Consider the following 16,406-nt stretch of genomic DNA (forward strand, 5'->3'; position numbering starts at 1 on the left):
GCTAATGAAAGGGGAGGAGCAGCCAGGCCTGGCCAGGGGGAGCCCATCTTCTGGGAATCCTGCAAGATGAGAGCTCAGACAGTTCCCAGCTAGCCCAGCAGCATTCAGGGGTGCCAGCCCCCACCCCCCGCTCAAAATAGCCCCTGTCCATGGATGAGCTGCTGCAAGGGAGCAAAATCCAGCTGAGAGGAGGTCTCTAAAGGTCCCACGGGGCCCGTGCAAAGCTGCTCCCGAAATGGCCCAGCAAGATCCCACCGGGGAGGTGTCGCTCTCCACAAGTCCCCCCCCACCCCGGCACCTCTCTGTTCTTCCAAATCAGATTCATTTCTGTTCCACAGAAAGGCCACGTGGGGAGGGGGCAGCCGAGCCAGCCTCCAAACCACCCCCGCCTTCAAAGGGAGGAGCAGCATTTGCACGTGTGTCTTTAGCTAGGGCCTCGACAGAGCCAGGGAAGAGGCAGGTTCCTCTCTGGACTGCCAGAAAGGCTGGTGGGTTGGCGGCCATGCCTCCCCCCTGGGGCTGCCCAGGCCACAGGAGCCATCCATGGTGCTTCCTGGGCCACCCAGAGAAGCAGGGCTGGGGGTCTTATCTCAGCCACCCCTCGCAGCCCAGAGCGGCCAGCAAGGCAGGACTCACTCGCCGGCAGCAGGGAAGCCTGGCCTCCTTGTGGAGGGGGCCATCCCGGACAACAACCCTGCAGGAATAACAGCCGCTGGGACTCAGCCAGCCAGTTACAGAGGGCCCTGCGTGCCTGTGGTAGCTCCCGACATTCCCACTGCATGGGAGACCCCCTTCCTGTCCGGTTTTGGCTTTCTCAGGCCCCACAGAACCAAGGGAGGTGGAGCCGCATCCAGAGGGCTACCCCAGACTGAGCTCTGAAATAAACACAAGAGTTTTTTTTTTCAAAGCCAGAAATGGCAGGAAAATGAAGTTCAGTCCTGAAATTGAGCAAAGGCTCAACAACAGGACACACGGGAGCCAACTCAGACGGCAGTCCTGAGCAGAGGTTGGGCAGCACCGGTCTGCACGCAACTGCCAAGAGGCCTCCCCAGAAGGCGTGCTGCTCGGTCCAGCAACAATGCGTTTCCTGCAGAGGTCTCAGCACCCCCACCCCTGGGCACAATTAGAAGCCACGTGGCTATTAAGCCCCCGCCCCGCAGAAGTGCACAATCACCTATCGTAAGCAAGATTTGAGTCCGGTAGCACCCGAAAGACCCTCGCCCCCTGGAAATCTTGGCAGTCTCTGAGGTGCTCATGGACTCGAACCTTTCTCTTCTACTGCAGACCAACACAGCTACTCACCCAGAACGACTGTCACAAACACAGTCTGTTCTTAGCACCCAAAGAGCAAATCAAGCAAGATTTTTTGGGGGAGGGGGGAGGTTTGCTTGCCTGAAGTATTTGAAGGCCAGCAGTGGAGAGAGGAGTGATGTGCCCTGGAGCCCGGCTGCCTCCGGCACAATCTTTCCCAACAGACACACGAACCATCCAGCCAACCTCCCCTCGCAGCAGCTCGCGCCTCATGAAGGAACCCAAGGTGGTCAGTGGGGGGGGGGGGCAAGGACCGGCGTCCCAGCAACGCACACAGAGATGAGAGCGCTCACTTTGGACCCCTGTATTTCTTCACCCACACCAGTCACACTTCCGGCCTGGCCGAGTGACACAAAAGGCCCTCTCACAGCAATTCCCACAGAACATGAGCAGCACACGAGGCCCCTCCAGAGTATCTGATGGATCCCCCTCCACAAGAGTGGAGCCTTGGCCCAGTCTCACAGGCTGCTGGCTCATAGGCTGCTGGCAATGGGGAGCCCAAGTCCCACAGGCTGCCTCGGATGGGGCAGAATACAGCTGAGCTCCTTCCTGGTCAACACAAGGCAGCCAGGTGAATCCTTGTTCCTGGTGGCTCCGGTATCCCTCCGCAGGGCTCTCTCTCCTCCCGCTACCTCGGCTGAGCCAGGATGACCTGCTTGAACCACAGGCTGATGGCGCAGTCCACGCGCATCACCAGGCCGATGCCCAACAGGAGGAAGAAGCTGCTCACCACAAAGCCCAGCGCCTCGAAGAGAAACCTGGAAGGGGAAGAGAGGCAGTGGCTGAAGGTGGGTGAAGGCCCCCCTCCCTCTGCAGGCAGGAAGTCCTGGTCCAGCGCCAGGCCTCTGCCTGCTCTCCGGGGGTGGAGAGCCGAAAGAACAAGGCCTGAGTCTGACTCCCTGGGGCTCGGCTTCTTGTATCTGGGGAGGGGCCGTGGCTCAGTGGTATAGAGCCTCTTCTTGGCATGCAGAAGATCCCAGGTTCAATCCCCAGGGGCATCTCCAGTTAAAGGGACCAGGAAAGTAGGTGATGTGAAAGACCTCTGCCTGAGACTCTGGGGAGCCGCTGCCGGTCTGAGTAGACAACACTGACTTTGGTGGACCGAGGGTCTGTTTCAGTATAAGGCCACTTCACGTGTTCATGTGTATCTCTTTGAATGAAGGGAGCTCCAGGGTTGTGCCTTTGGGACAACCGTGGATTTTGGTCCTTGTGCAACTTCAATAACAAAAAGAACAGAGCAGCAATGAAGGTGAATGTGACAAATGCGGGGGATCAATGGTTAGCGGGATCTCAGAAATCGGAGGTACCGGCTGGACTTCTAGTAGGCAAAGGCTGAAGTCACAGAGTCTGAGGGGCCTCAGAGGGTCATCTAGTCCAACCCCCTGGTTTCAATGCAAGAAATCCACTGGGAGAACATTCAGTGTTCCACAGAGCTCCTGTACCCATCCCCATGTGTCTAGAAAAAGCAGCCTCAGTTATGCTAAAACATAAAATAAAAGCGCACCCATGCCTGCACAGTGTGTAACTGTCCATGCTGCAAGTCTGGATTCTGCATGTAAGGCCAGCCCCCCTCCCCCCGGCACGCACACACTCTGGCCCCAGATCTTTGGCTGGAAACTTACTTTGGGGCAAACACCTTCCACACCATGAGATGCCTTCTGAGGATCATGGCCGCCAAGACACAAGCCAGCATCTGTTGGAAACGAGAGGAGTCAGCAATGAGAAAACTGCATCTGGTGGCCCAGCTGTCTCTGGGAAGGGGGCGCATCGAACACTGCCAAAGGGTGGATTTCTCTCTTTATTTTGCCACTAAACAAGCTGCCTTTCCACAATAAATGTGCCCAAAGCAACTTACAAGTAAAAAGAAAAAGCAATGCACAACAATGCATAAAACCAAAGTCTACACGAGAATTAAAACAGACAGCCTAAAATTAGTAATTCTTCAACCAAATAATAAATGCCGGGGACCAAACCGCAGCACAAAGTCACTCCAGAAGAGGCCGGTCTTTAGGTGGCGCACGATGGAGCTCTATGGGGCAGAGGAGCGGCTGCACACGGAGCCCCAACCAAGCAGCCCCCCTTGGCAGAGTTCCCTCCATAGACCTCAGAGGACAGGCAGAAACACATGGGGGTGGAGGCAACTCCCCTGGGCCAACACCATGAATGGCTCCACAGGGCAAAACCAGCCCTCCAGATGGAGCCTAGAAACATCCTGAGAACCTGCGTAGCTGGTCTAGGACTGGCTTAACAGGTTCATTGCAGCAAGTCCCAGTCAGCATTCTGGCAGCTGCATTTTGAAACAGCTGACGTGTCCAGACTGCCTTCAAGGGAAGCCCCACGTAACAGAGGTTGCAGCAGCCCCATCAGGATATTACCAAGGCTTGAGTGACAGTGACCAGGGCCACTTTCTCCAAGAAAGCCACAGCTGGCACACCAACCTCAGCTAGAAAAGGGGCTCTCCTTCCCACTCCCACCAGCTGTTTCTCCAGCGACCGAGAATTCTGTGCCACTACCCAATTACACTCTTGCTCTTTCAGGGGGGAGTTCAACTCCACCCTGACCCGGTTATGCACCTGTTCCTGAATCGGCTTTACACCCAATCCACTGCACTTGTCTGGACTGAGAGACTGAGTATGGTGTCCTTTATAAGGACGAAGGTTTCCTTCATCAGACTCCCTGTGGGATAAACACTACTGTATGCTGTTTAGTGCCATCTTCATAGCTACACTATTCAGCTCATGCAACAAATGAGACCTCCCTCAGAAAACAGCCGCTCCTCCCCTTATCCTCTTTGGCAGAGGGGCGGAAATCTCTCCAGCACCCCTGCAGGGCCCAGAGCAGCAGAATGGCTGTGAGAAGGAACTCCAGGAGCTGCTCAGTTCTCATCTCCCACCTCTGCCATGGATCCACTGAGCCACCTTGGGCAGGCCATTCTCAGCACTCCTCTGCCATATGATGCTGATCTACCTTTCACAGGGCAGCTGGAAGGATCACAACAAGGTAAGTATGTGAAGTGCTTTGAACGCTGAACACATGATATAAATGTTCAGTCGTATCCGTAAGCTGGGCTGTGATTGTTTCACCTAAAGCCAGAACCCCTGGCTTATGTAGCACAGCGGCAAGATTCCTCTGGGACACAAACCCACCTGGGCATTTGATGGCACAGCCTGTGGCGGCACCACAACAAAGGGGGTGGTGCCGCCGGCAGGGCTTCCACCGAGAAAGAGCTCCCACACAAGCACGTGCTGCCCGGGCCCCCACCTGCCAGGAAGACAGAACCTGACTACTGCAGCCCGCAATCCCCGATGATGTTCCCCAGTGGCAGGGATGTTGTTCCAGGTCACACAATCCTGCATATCTTCCAAGACTGGGTGAGCTGCTCACTAAACTGCTAGTCGCAGTTTGCAATGCCAAGTCCAAGAGAACCTACAGGCCTCAGATAACAGCAGCAAAAGAAAGCTCTCCCCAGCCTGGCTGTGGATGGCATGTGGGATGCATTTAGCAGTCCTCCCAAAAAGCCCGCTGGCACGGCAGTGCAGGCCACAAGCAAGCAGCAAGTTTCCAGAAGTGCTGCAGAACCAGGGCAACGCGGGCACGGCTGGCTTGGCGTACCTGAAGCCCCAGAACGAGCAGGTACTTCAGCCCCAGCTGCAGCAGCGCTGCCGAAAACCGCTCTGGAGCTTCCCGCAGCCTCATCTCCATCAGCCGCTCGCCGCTCTCCGTCCCGCTCTCCGGCGTCCTGCTTCTGGAGCCAGGGGGCCTCTCACAGACGAAGGGCCACAGCAGAAGCAGGGGGCAGCCAACTACCTCAAGAGAAGGAGGGGGTCACAGGAAGCTCTCGGGACTCCAGATACAAGACGCCACAGGCCAAGAAAGGCGAGCGGCAAAGGGCACGTCTCCCCACACGCTTCAACTGGCAGTGCTCTAAACAAGCAAGTGTACACGTCCCCCTGGGGGTTTGCAGAGATGGCCCCTCCTTCTGGCTCCCCCTGGGACATTCCCTTCCCAGGCAGGGTCCCGGGGACAAGCTTAACACTTAAACACAGGCCTCATTTGCCCACTACTTGGGATGATACAGGCACTTCCAGAATCTCTGCCACATGAGCACATCTACAAGCATCCCCTCAACGGTCAGGGGACCAGGAAGTAACCTGCGGAGTGCAGCACCCCCCTCCCAATCCCGCTCTTGGGCTCACCAGCCACGCAGGCCAGGAAGGAGCCCCGCCTCTTAGCCTCGGGACCAAACTCAGCATCCCCCAGTCCCTACCTGCTTCAGGCACTCAACAGACCTCATGTCCCAGTCCATGGAACTATGAAAGCCAACCCCTATGTCTTCTCAGACAACTCACCTGCAAAGAGGATGTGTGAGGCGAAGGTGTTGGCCCCAACCAGGAGAGCTGGCATCAGGTTGGTGGCGTGCCCCTGCTGGAACCCCACAAAGGCTGCATTCCAGTGGATGGCAGGGAAGACGGGCTGGTGGCCTGTGGCGTAGAAGAACTGGGCAGCGGCCAGAGACCAGCCGATGAGGGCTTCCCATGGCACAGTGAAGGGATCTGAATGGGGGAATGGAAGAAAACCATGGTGAGGAAGCACTGCAGACGCCAACCCCACACCACACAGCTCCTTCACAGCCAGTTCTCCAGGGGCAGCCCAGTGGCTAAGCCCCCACCCACTACAGGGAAGGCAGAGACAACCTGCTGTGATGTTCGGCACCCCCACCCCTGGGGGAAGACGTAATGCAGGACGACACTCTCTGGGTTGTGAAGGGGTTTGCACCTGCCTCCTGGAACCAGAACAGGGCCCACAACGCCCACCGTCCCAGGATCTGCCTCTGTGGAGCTGCTCTGACACCCAGGACTACAGCTGCTGTTCATGTACCATCAGGGATGCAACAGGCACCAGAGCAACAGGGATGCAGCCCCCGCCTCCCACAAATCAGGCAGAGTAAAGATACGGTTGGGATTAGCTCAGCAGCAAAAGAGGCCAGGTTACTCTTCACCCCTGACTTTGACAGCGCCTTGAGGAAAAAGCTCTCCCTATGCAGTCCAATACTATGATTTTTATTACAACACATTTTTTAAATGATCCGTGTATTCTTAAAGGCAGTTTTAATCGCAAGCTCATTAAGAAATGCTTCTTGCGTGTTCTCAAGTCTTTTCTTTGCTACGCAAGGTAACAATTTTACAGCCTCATTATTTTTCATCTTGAAATGGCCATGCCTGCAGGGAACTTTCCTAAGTCTGAATGGGAGTCGATTTGAATGGCTAAGCTTCATTTGATTTGTGTCTAGGATTAGCTTTAGTTCAAATTATCAAAATTAGAAGAATGGTAAAGAAAGAAAAGTATTATATGTACCTGCAAAGTTTTGATAATTCTTTGTTCTCTGCTACAAGCTTGTAAACATATTTTGTTCTTGGGGAAAGTTAATACGTTTTCTGTGAATGGAGACCTTTCATTGGCTAAGCATCTCTCATGCAAGGGGCTGTTTTTAAACACAGGACCTGAAAGCTGACTTGTCTTTACTTAGTGAGATCTTTTACCTGTTACAGAGGTAAATAATGATCCAAAATAATACCTGGTTTGTTTCTCGGAAGTTTTCCCTTTGCTGATTCTGCGTGCTGATTCCTTACAGTAGTATTTTATTGCTTGCTTTCTTAATAAAAAGGGTTCAACTTTGTGTCAACAAAGCTAATTATCTAAAAATATTTCTGCTCGCTCTGATGAGCGCTCAAGGGCTGGACCACTACAAATCACCCTGCGCTGTCAGAGTCAAATTCTATTCAAAAGAAGGCTACCTTCACAGACCTCAGATATTGCCCTGGGTTCAGCTAAAGAAACGTTCATGCAACTGATCTTAAAGTAAATCACCTGACTCAGGCACAAATTCAATCGTCCATTCCACCGAGACCCTTCCCCCTGCAGCCCCCTGCCTCCACCTGACCCTGAGGTCTGAGCCCCGCCAGCCATCTGTGCTTCCAGTCCCCTCTCCATGCCTTCCCCTCCATGCCGTTCAGCCTTTGCAGCCCCGCCCCATGAAGCTGGCTTGTTGTCTAAGCGTGGGGCGCTTTGAGACGAGGACAGGGGGCTTGGGGCAGGCCCACCACCCAGCACCCAGCAGTGCCAAGCCCCGGCTCTGCCAAAAAGCCCCCTCCCTCCCCTGCAGCCCCTTGGCTCACCGGCCTGCGCAGTCAGGGCCACAGCACAGGCGCGCATCTCCAGCAAGGCGAAGGCCTCCAGGAAGAGCAGCAGGAAGGCCAGGCTGAGCCGCTCGCCATGCAGCACCAGCAGGAAGAAGGCCAGCAGGGCCACGCAGATGAGCAGGGCGGCTGAGTAGACGCTGCCCAGTCCATAGGCGGCCACGGCAGCCCGGCCCCCAGTCTTGGCCTCGTCCAGCCGGTTCTTCAGGGACTCCTGCATCCGGCGGTAGAGCTGCGGGATGACCTGCCGGAGCTCCTCCTGGGAGCTGGGGAGCAGGATGGGCCCCCCCATCACGGCTGCCTCCCGGCGGCTGTCCTTCGCAAAGACCGTCACGGGGTCCCAAAGGACCAGGACCAGCCCAGCGGCCACCAGGACGAAGGCGCCCCGTGGGAAACCAACCAGGGCCAGCTGCACCCATGGGTGGGCTTTCGCCAGGGCCTCCTCGGCCCCAGAGGTGACGGCCCAGTAGCCGCCGATGCAGATGGCCAGCAGGGGGAAGCCCCAGCGCACAAAGAGCACCGGGGCGCTGGGGCTGTTCAGGTTGCCATAGTGGCGCAGCCAGGCACGCACCCCCCACGCCAGCCCCACCAGCACGGCCAAACAAAGCACGTAGTAGAAGTTCTTGGCTCGCGGGTCCTGCAAGCTGGACAGAGGGGCCAGAAGGGGCGAGGAGCTGCACTGGGGGGTTTCCTCGCGGCACTGCCGGAAGAGCCCCGAGAGGCGTGCACAGGCGAGGACGACGGCCAGCATGCCAAGCAGCCGCCGGGACAAGGACGAGTCCTCCAGCCTCCCTTCCCAATGGAGCTGCACGACCAGCAGGAGCGCCAAGGAGGAGAGCAGAAAAGGAGCCACCTGGGCTTCGGCCATCACAAAACTATCCGAGAGCATCGCCCCACAGCGAATCAGGAGGATGCTAAAGGGGAGAGCCGGGCCCGCCCACGCCCACAGTTTCTGCCTCAGGCTGGCACCTCCGGATAAAGGACGGGTGCCGGCAGAGCAGGACCTCCAGGGTCGCCTCGCCCAGCAGTGCCAGAAGAACCCACACTGGGACGCCGCTGCTCCCCAGGCAGACACCAAGATGACGTCCGCTCCAGCCCAGCCCCAGAGGTGAGCCAGGCCCAGCACAGCCGCCCCCGCCAGTCCCCACAGCAGAGGGTAGCAGAGGAGATGTCGATAGGAGAAGCTCAAGGTGGAGGCCGCCTGGGAGGCCACGCAGCACAGCAGGCAGGAGGAGGCCAGGAGCGCACAGCCGGCCACCATGCAGGCGGGCTGGAAGCGGGCCCAGGACTCCTCGCACACGGCCCGGGCCTCTCGCAGGTACCGCCGGAAGCGGCTCTGGAGGCGCTCCACCTCCGACAGCGCCGGAGGGCTGGCCTGCGCCAGGAGCCTCTCGTAGTCCTCCACTGTGGAAGAAAACTGGTCCTGGAGGCGCTGCAGCTTCTCTGCCGAGAGGTCCTGAGCAGCCAGCAAGTAGGAGCGCAGGAAGCGGTTGACCTGCGAAGGCAAAGCACGGAAGTCACCACATGCCCCGAAAAAGGCACCCTTAAGGCAGGAACCCCGGAGCAGATCAGCCAACATCCCGGCAGCCAAAGTCTGAATTAAGGGGTGGAGATGCTTCAACAGGACCTTTCTCAAAAGAATTCTGATCAGATTCCAAAGCAGTGATGCATTGTGGGTGGATTGAGCACCAATCAGCATCTGAGAACTGAAAGCACGTCACACCGAGGGAATCTCTCTTCCACATGAAGGAAAACCAGTACCTCGGCTCCTCGAGGCTACTGGGCAAAGAGCGGAATGGAGGAGGCAGTGGCACTCACCTGACGGGCATTGACGCTGTATGCTGCCAGCTGGGCCAGGCCTGAGGAGGCAGCATCCCCCTCCACCGCAAAGAGGTCCGCCATCACCTCTCCAATGCTGCTGTAAGGAATCGGCACACCGAGCAGCAAGGCCAGCGTGGGAACCAGGTTTACCTGTGGGACAGTCTCTGGTTCCTGGGGGGGGGGGGGGAGAGAAGAAGGAACGTGCAAAGGAATGCGGCAGAGTAGACTTTCAAAATCCAGGAGGCAACCCTCAACTGTGCCGGAGGGGGGGAGAGCACAGCCCACAGGAAACCCTCAGGAAGCATCAGGCTCAACATTCAGCCTCAGCACTCCCCAACCACTAGACCTTTTCCCCCAGCCAGAGAGCGCTGCGTGTGCACTACCCAGGCTTAAAGGACAGCAAAAGCAATCGAGAGCATGGGGCCGGGGAGCGAGTGAGTGTGCATCCTCCGCCCCACCTGCTCCTTCCCCAAGAGTAATTCTTGTTTGTCCCAGGTAAAGGACACAGGCAAAGAGCCCTTACCCACCTTTCTCCCCAAGGAAGACCCAAATCTGTTTACACTGTTCTCTCCTCCATTCTATCATCGCAACAACCCTGTGAGGTCGACTAGGCTGAGAGTGTGTGACTGGCCCAAGGCCACCCAGTGAGCTTCTGTGGCATGAGTGGGGATTTGAACCAGGGTCTTCCACACCTTAGTCCAGTGCTGTTCTGGAACTGGTTGTCTGCATCACCCCAAAAGGTGTCATGAGACCAGGGAGTGCGAAGATTCCCTTGCAGAGCAGCTCAAAGGCATGCGCTGCCTCCGCCCCTCTGCTTACCTCAGGGGGAGGGTTCTGGAACAGCGGGGCTTTGCTGTAGACAAAGAGGGCCGCGTTGACCTCCTCCTCACTGTCTCCGCCGTGGTCCCCGGTGCTCGTCATGCCATGGTCCCCTGCCACAATGAGCAGCGTGTCATTCGCCAGGTGGTCAACCAAGGACCTGTCCATCAACAAAGCCGGACTTCAGCTACTGCCCTGCACTAGCCGCCCGCACCAATCCCACAGCTGGGGTGGACGCCTGGTGGTATCCATACTTGGCACATCAGAGCATTTTGGGGGCGCATTTTTTGGTCTCGATCTAGCGGCTAAAGCAGTCGGGCTCACACACCATATGCCAGTTCTGGAGTGAACTGATCCGCATGTTCCAGGAGGCAAAATGAGCCCAGGGTGTCGCTTGACACTGACTCCGACCCTCGATCCATCGAACTCGGAACTGTCTACTCCAACCGGCTGACAGTCTCCATGGTGCCAGGCAAAAGTATCTTTCCCAGCCCGGCTACCAGAGATCCTGGAACAGGAGGCGCTGCTGGGAAAGGCACCTGGGACCTCTGGCGTGCAAAAGACACGCTCCATCACGGAACCCTGGAACTCGTTCGCCTCCTCCGTTTCCCACAGTGCAGCGCTTGGAAGATGTGGCCATGAGCGACCAAGGTCAGCCCCTGCATGGGTGACCGGAGGCAAATCAGCTCCCTATTCAAGCAACCTGAAGAGGGCTGAGTTTTTAGACGAGGACCCTACCCAAGGGTACCTGAGCTGCTGCTCCACGGGAAGCTTTACCCCCATCAGCTGGGGCAGCTGCTCAGGGGCCCTAAGAGACCACAAGGATCCCAGCACCTGGCCAGCGGGACGGTAGCAGCGTCCAGAGCAGCTGAAGCCAGCAGAAGAGAACAAAGTGAACAAAAGAACACCCACCATCACCCCCCCCCATTCTCCATACAAACACAAGACATCCCTTCCAGGGACCAGGCGCATGGGCACCTCCGGGATATACAGAGTCCATCTGACCAAGAAGATCCTGCTCACAGGCCCCTGCACAGCCTAATCCACCCTGGCGCAGGGAGAGTCAGTGGAAGGGGGGAGGAGCACCTAACTGGCACCAGCTCAAGCTATTAGGAGAGATGTAGTGAAAGGTGATGGTATAAATGGTTGGAATAAAAGCAGCGGGGCTTTTGGGGAACATGCCCCCCACCCCAAAACACAACCCACCTGAGCATCATGTCCATCTGGGAGAGCTTCTTGGCCATTTCTGGGTGATCTGGCCCATGTTTATGGCCACAGTGATCCACGCCCAAGAAGTGAGCAATCAGCAGGTCCCACTCGCCACCATCCACTGTGTCACAGGACAAAGGCAAGGAGAAAGCATGAGGAAGAGCCTTTTTGTGCAGGAGGAGCAGCCAGAGGACAGGGGCGGCTATCTCACCACCACCCCTCCCTGAAGCTGTATGAGTCTCATCAATGGGGAGAGGTGGGGGGAGAGGAGAGACTGAAACAGGCCAGGTCCCCCCCCCCTCCCTTCTGTGTCATTCAAAAAACAGCAGTCTTTGAAGCTGCACGGGTCAGGGGGGAGGAGGAGGGGGGACTCCTCCCCACATGAGCAGCCAGGAGGCCCAGCTAGGCTGTCCCTGGGGACTGTATTAGGAGAGGCAGCATTGCATTCCATTTCATAGAATCCTAGAGTTGCAAGGGACCACCAGGGTCATCTAGTCCAATCCCCTGCACAATGCAGGAAATCCACAACTACCTCCCCCACACACACCTCCAGTGACTTCTATTCCATGCCCAGAAGATGGCCAAGGTTTCCTCCCTCTCATAATCTGCCTAAGGTCATAGAATCAGCATCGCTGACAGATGGCCATTTTGTGTCCCACACACAAAAATCCACTGTGAGAATATAACACTTGCCAAAATAATTTTAAAAACCCACTTGCGATAGTTTAGCACAGGGGTGTCAAACTCATTTGTTACGAGGGACGGATATGACATAAATGTCATTTGGTCAGGCATGGATGGCCATGTGTGCCAGCCTGCAGCATGCCCGCCAGCCCAGATGAAGAATGGGGGGGGGTGGCTTCCTTGGCTGGCGAGCCCGCAGCATGCTCGCCAGCCCAGATCGGGAGGCAGCTTTCTTGGCTGGCTAGCCGGCAGCGTGCTTGCCAGTCCAGATCATGAGCAGGGGGTGGCTTCGTTGACTGGCGAGCCCAGTGCGTACATCCCCTCCCCCACTGTTCCTGACTTTGGGGGCGGGTGATCCAAGTGCCTTATATTTGACACCCTTGGTTTAGCAGCTTATACTAGATGGCGCGCCTTAAATTACACACTCTGGTCTTCTTTCAGGTTTGTAAGAAAAATCTGAATCAAACCAGAGCACCAATTTGGTCTGAGGAGTGTGTGGGAAGCCCTCTCTGCTGACAAGTGGGGTATAAATGGAACCTGTGGCGGCCACCTGTTGTAGATGTGGCTATTAAAAGGAGAATGACACTTCCTTGGATTCTGTCAAAACCGAAAGCACATCAGAAATCTCAGCACCTAGTTGGGTTCCTCTGAGCATTTCCTCCCCCAACACACACACAAAAGGACAGGTTGGAGAAGAACTAGCTTTTTGATCCCTAGAAGAGCATGGGGGGGGTGTCAAAAGAGGACCCTTCTCCACTATTTGTACCTGCAGAAAAGCTGTTAGGATCGAGAACTCTGTCTTTTAATTGCTTTCTGTGTCACCCAGGATTGTTCTGACTACATTTTCTCTTTTTCTCTGTGTGTCGCTAGTTCCAAAACATCACTGCTGCTATTAAGGGCAATTTGTTTTGCTTACGGATGCACTTTCAAATTTTGTGTGCTTATATTTGTATCTGACATTTTCAACTGTTTATTTGTAGCGTGTTTCTGTGGCTGCCTTGCTTTATACTGATGCTATCATCCACCGTCAGCCCTGTGATGAGTGCAGGATGCGTGTTTGTTTGGTGCTCAATCTGGAAGTTGAGAAGCCCACAGTAAAGTTCACAGGCATGCAGAAAGAGCCTGTGTTTAACTGCCAGTCGTCCGACAGCGCGGTTTGCAGGCCAGGACTATAGCCAATCTGGAGCCTAAAGTGATCCAGGAAATGAGGCTCTTCAAGGTTGTTCTCAAGGTAACCTTCCTTCCTCGGCCGCTCTCCACCAGGCAGGCAGGCGGTGGGGCGAGGCCTGCACAGCTCTCCATCAGAGGCAGCTGACTTGGCCTGTGGATCCAGGTGCAGGAGCACCTTAGAGAGCGACCAGGTGTTTGGGCGCCAGCTTTCGAGAGAGCCCCCTTCGTCAGCAGGACCTCCGAAGTGTTCCTGGACTCGAATCCAGCTCTTGCCCTGCAGACCAGCAGGGCTGCTGCCCCCTGGGACCCCGCCTGCGGAGCTTGCGAGCGCAGCACCGGGGGCCTGAGCCCCCTCCCCTCCGCTCACCTGTGGGGTACAGGTGCCGCAGGATGCCGTCGTCCACCGTGTGCAGGTCCTTCACGTTGAAGGAGGGGAAGAAGCGGGCCTGGGAGAAGGCGCCCGGGAAGAGCCCGTCCCAGGTGTCGTCGCCCATGAAGACCACCCTCTTGCCTGCGGGGCGGAGGGGAGACAAGCCAGGTCAGGCGCCAGCCAGCGAGAGAGCGGCCCGGCCCCGGGAGGCCCCCCCAAACCGCCCCCTCGCCCCCCCCGGGGGTCCCGCACCGTTGGCGGCCAGCTGGCGGAGGAGGTTGTCCTCGCGGATGGCGGGCGAGGCGAAGTTGCTGCCGGCGTCGACGAAGGTGGGCAGCGAGCCGGTGGTGAGGCCCTTGATGCGCTGCATGGTGGTGGTGGGCGCGTCGGCCCGGAAGCGGAACAGGCGGCCCCGCCACGGCGGAGGCCCGGCCGACAGGCGCCGCAGCACCGGCAGCCGGTTGCGGAAGGGCGGCGGCCCCGGGACCCCCTCCCCCTCCCCCTCCCCCTCCCCCTCCCGGTAGCGGGCGAAGTCGAAGCGCAGCGCGTCGACGAGCACCAGCACGGCCCGGGCGAAGCGGCGCGGCAGCCAGCAGCCCGGCCCGTGGGGGGGGTGTTGGGCGGGCGGGGGTCCCGGCGGGCTCCGGCAGGCGCTGCGCTCGGGCAGCTCCACCCGCGTGAGGAGGAAGCCGCGCGCGAAGAGCCCCAGCGCCGCCCACGCCCCCAGCGCCGCCCACGCCGCCACGGCCAGCGCCGGCCGGCCCGCCATGCCGCCCGCGACCCGCTCCGCTCCGCGGCTGCCCTCACGCACACACGCGCACACACCCCGGGACCGGAAGCGGAAGGGCGGGCCAGGAAGCGAGAGCGCCCCCGCCAGGACGGAGGCCGCGCCGCACCCCGCCCGGGGAGGCGCCTGCGCACTCCGCCGCCCTTTCGCTCGTTGACTTAGAATCATTGAACCATAGTGTTGGAAGGGGCCACCAGGGTCATCTAGTCCATCCCCCCTGCACAATGCAGGACATTCACCACTACCTCCCCCCCACACACACCCAGTGACCCCTACTCCATGCCCAGAAGGTGGCCACGGTGCCCCTCCCTCTCATCATCTGCCTAAGGTCACAGAATCAGCCTTGCTGACAGATGGCCATCCAGCCTCTTCTTAGAAACCTCCAAGGAAGGAGAGCGGACCACCTCCCGAGGAAGCCTGTTCCACTGAGGAACCACTCCGACTGTTAGAAAATTCTTCCTAATGTCTAGACGGAAACACTTTGGATTTAATTTCAACCCGTTGGTTCTGGTCCAACCTTCTCGGGCAACAGAAAACAACTCGGCACCCTCCTCTATATGACAGCCCTTCAAGTACTTGAACATGGTTATCCTATCCCCTCTCAGTCTTCTCCTCTTCAGGCTAAACATACCCAGCTCCTTCAACCTTTCCTCATAGGACGGTCTCCAGACCCCTCACCATTTTTGTTGCCTTCATCTGGACACGTTCCAGCTTGTCTACATCTTTTTTAAATTGTGATGCCCAAAACTGAACACAGTACTCTAGTTAAGGTCTAACCAGAGCAGAGTAAAGCGATACTTGTTAAACCATTTCTATGCCACCTTTCTTCTCGGTCCAAGGCGGTTTGCAACAATAATGGGATGCTTATTTAGACCCTCTCCACCCCCCCAACACACACACCCAGGAGCAGGGGGCCGTGGTAGAGCCTCTCATTGCAATGCACAAGGTGGCAGGTTGTATGTATGTATGTATTGATACGGTGTGTTTGACCAGCCACAAGTTAATACATAAAATTATCTGACTTAATAGAACTGCAAAACTAATAATTACAAAATTAGATAAAATACTAATATTAAAATGTAAGCTATTAAACGTATCACAATAATCGATTTAACATCTTAATATTTCTAAAAGGTCCCAGGTTCAGACCCCGTCATCTCCACTTAAAAAGGACCAGGCAGTCGGTGACGTGGAAGACCTCCTCCGCCTGAGACCCAGGAGAGCTGCTGCCAGTCTTGGTAGGTGAAGGCGACCTTGATGGACCAAGGGTCTGGTTCCCTATCAGGCCGCTGAATGTGTTCTGTAATCTCAGAACCCCAGGAGAACTCCCCCCCGCCACGCCAACACACACAAACAGCAAGGGACAGGGGAAAGCAGGAGAAAGCCCACCACCCCATTTGGTGGTTCAGGATCAGATTTATTATTCATACAGCATAAGCCAGTTAAACACATGTATTGCTTATACAGCCCCATTTGGTGTGTATACGCCTACTCCCACCAAGGCCAAAGGCAGCCGTGGCCAGGGTCTCTCCCCACTGACAAGCCTGAGACCGGGGAGGGGGGGCGGGGAGAGGGGCAAGACCCTGTTTGGCTTCCATGCTCCTGTAAAGCCCCCAGCAAACAAGGAAGGGGCAGACGGGGGAGTGCAGGAAGCGGGGTGGGAGCGTCAGATGAATGCCAGAGACTCTGTGACTTTTCAGTAACCATTTATTGCAAACATACAAACAGATCAGCTTTCTCTCAGTGGGTTCATTTCCAGTGAGTCTCTCCCCCCCCCCCCACATACACTTCCTGTTAGGATTTCTGGCTCCTCTCCTCTTCCTTGGGCTTCGAAGATGTTCACATTTCACTGCAAGGAACAGTGAAATGTTCCTCCCTTCCAATATGCCCCTCTGCTACAGCAGACAGACCTTGGGAGGTCACCTACCACAGCCCAGCTGGGCTCTCCCCCACCCCCTGAACTGCCCCCGTGCCTCTTAGAGGCAAGATCCTGCTTTTTGTGACACCATAAGCCCCACCACAGGTATTCTCCACCTCC

The 16,406-nt window shown here is 56.9% G+C and overlaps 1 protein-coding gene across 1 annotated transcript; it reads right to left on the minus strand.

Moving 5' to 3' along the window:
• Positions 1-1,939: 1,939 nt before the first annotated feature.
• On the minus strand, positions 1,940-14,350 carry PIGO (phosphatidylinositol glycan anchor biosynthesis class O). Its single transcript, XM_056848557.1, has 10 exons — positions 13,834-14,350; positions 13,579-13,722; positions 11,355-11,478; positions 10,149-10,308; positions 9,327-9,500; positions 7,488-9,003; positions 5,661-5,864; positions 4,924-5,114; positions 2,934-3,004; positions 1,940-2,069 (listed from the first exon to the last, which is right to left on the minus strand). Exons 1-10 carry the CDS (start codon positions 14,348-14,350, stop codon positions 1,940-1,942), a joined length of 3,231 nt encoding a protein of 1,076 aa, XP_056704535.1.
• Positions 14,351-16,406: the final 2,056 nt, after the last annotated feature.

The sequence above is a fragment of the Euleptes europaea genome, chromosome 4 (genome assembly GCF_029931775.1).
Source record: "Euleptes europaea isolate rEulEur1 chromosome 4, rEulEur1.hap1, whole genome shotgun sequence".
Classification (NCBI taxonomy): domain Eukaryota; kingdom Metazoa; phylum Chordata; class Lepidosauria; order Squamata; family Sphaerodactylidae; genus Euleptes; species Euleptes europaea.

Coding starts and splice junctions, on each gene's coding strand:
- PIGO (XM_056848557.1), bottom strand. CDS start 14,350: ATGGCGGGCCGGCCGGCGCTGGCCGTGGCGGCGTGGGCGGCGCTGGGG. Junction 11,479..13,578: donor GCGGCACCTGTACCCCACAG/GTGAGCGGAGGG, acceptor CCTGTGACACAG/TGGATGGTGGCGAGTGGGAC. Junction 5,115..5,660: donor CTCACACATCCTCTTTGCAG/GTGAGTTGTCTG, acceptor CTCTTGAGGTAG/TTGGCTGCCCCCTGCTTCTG.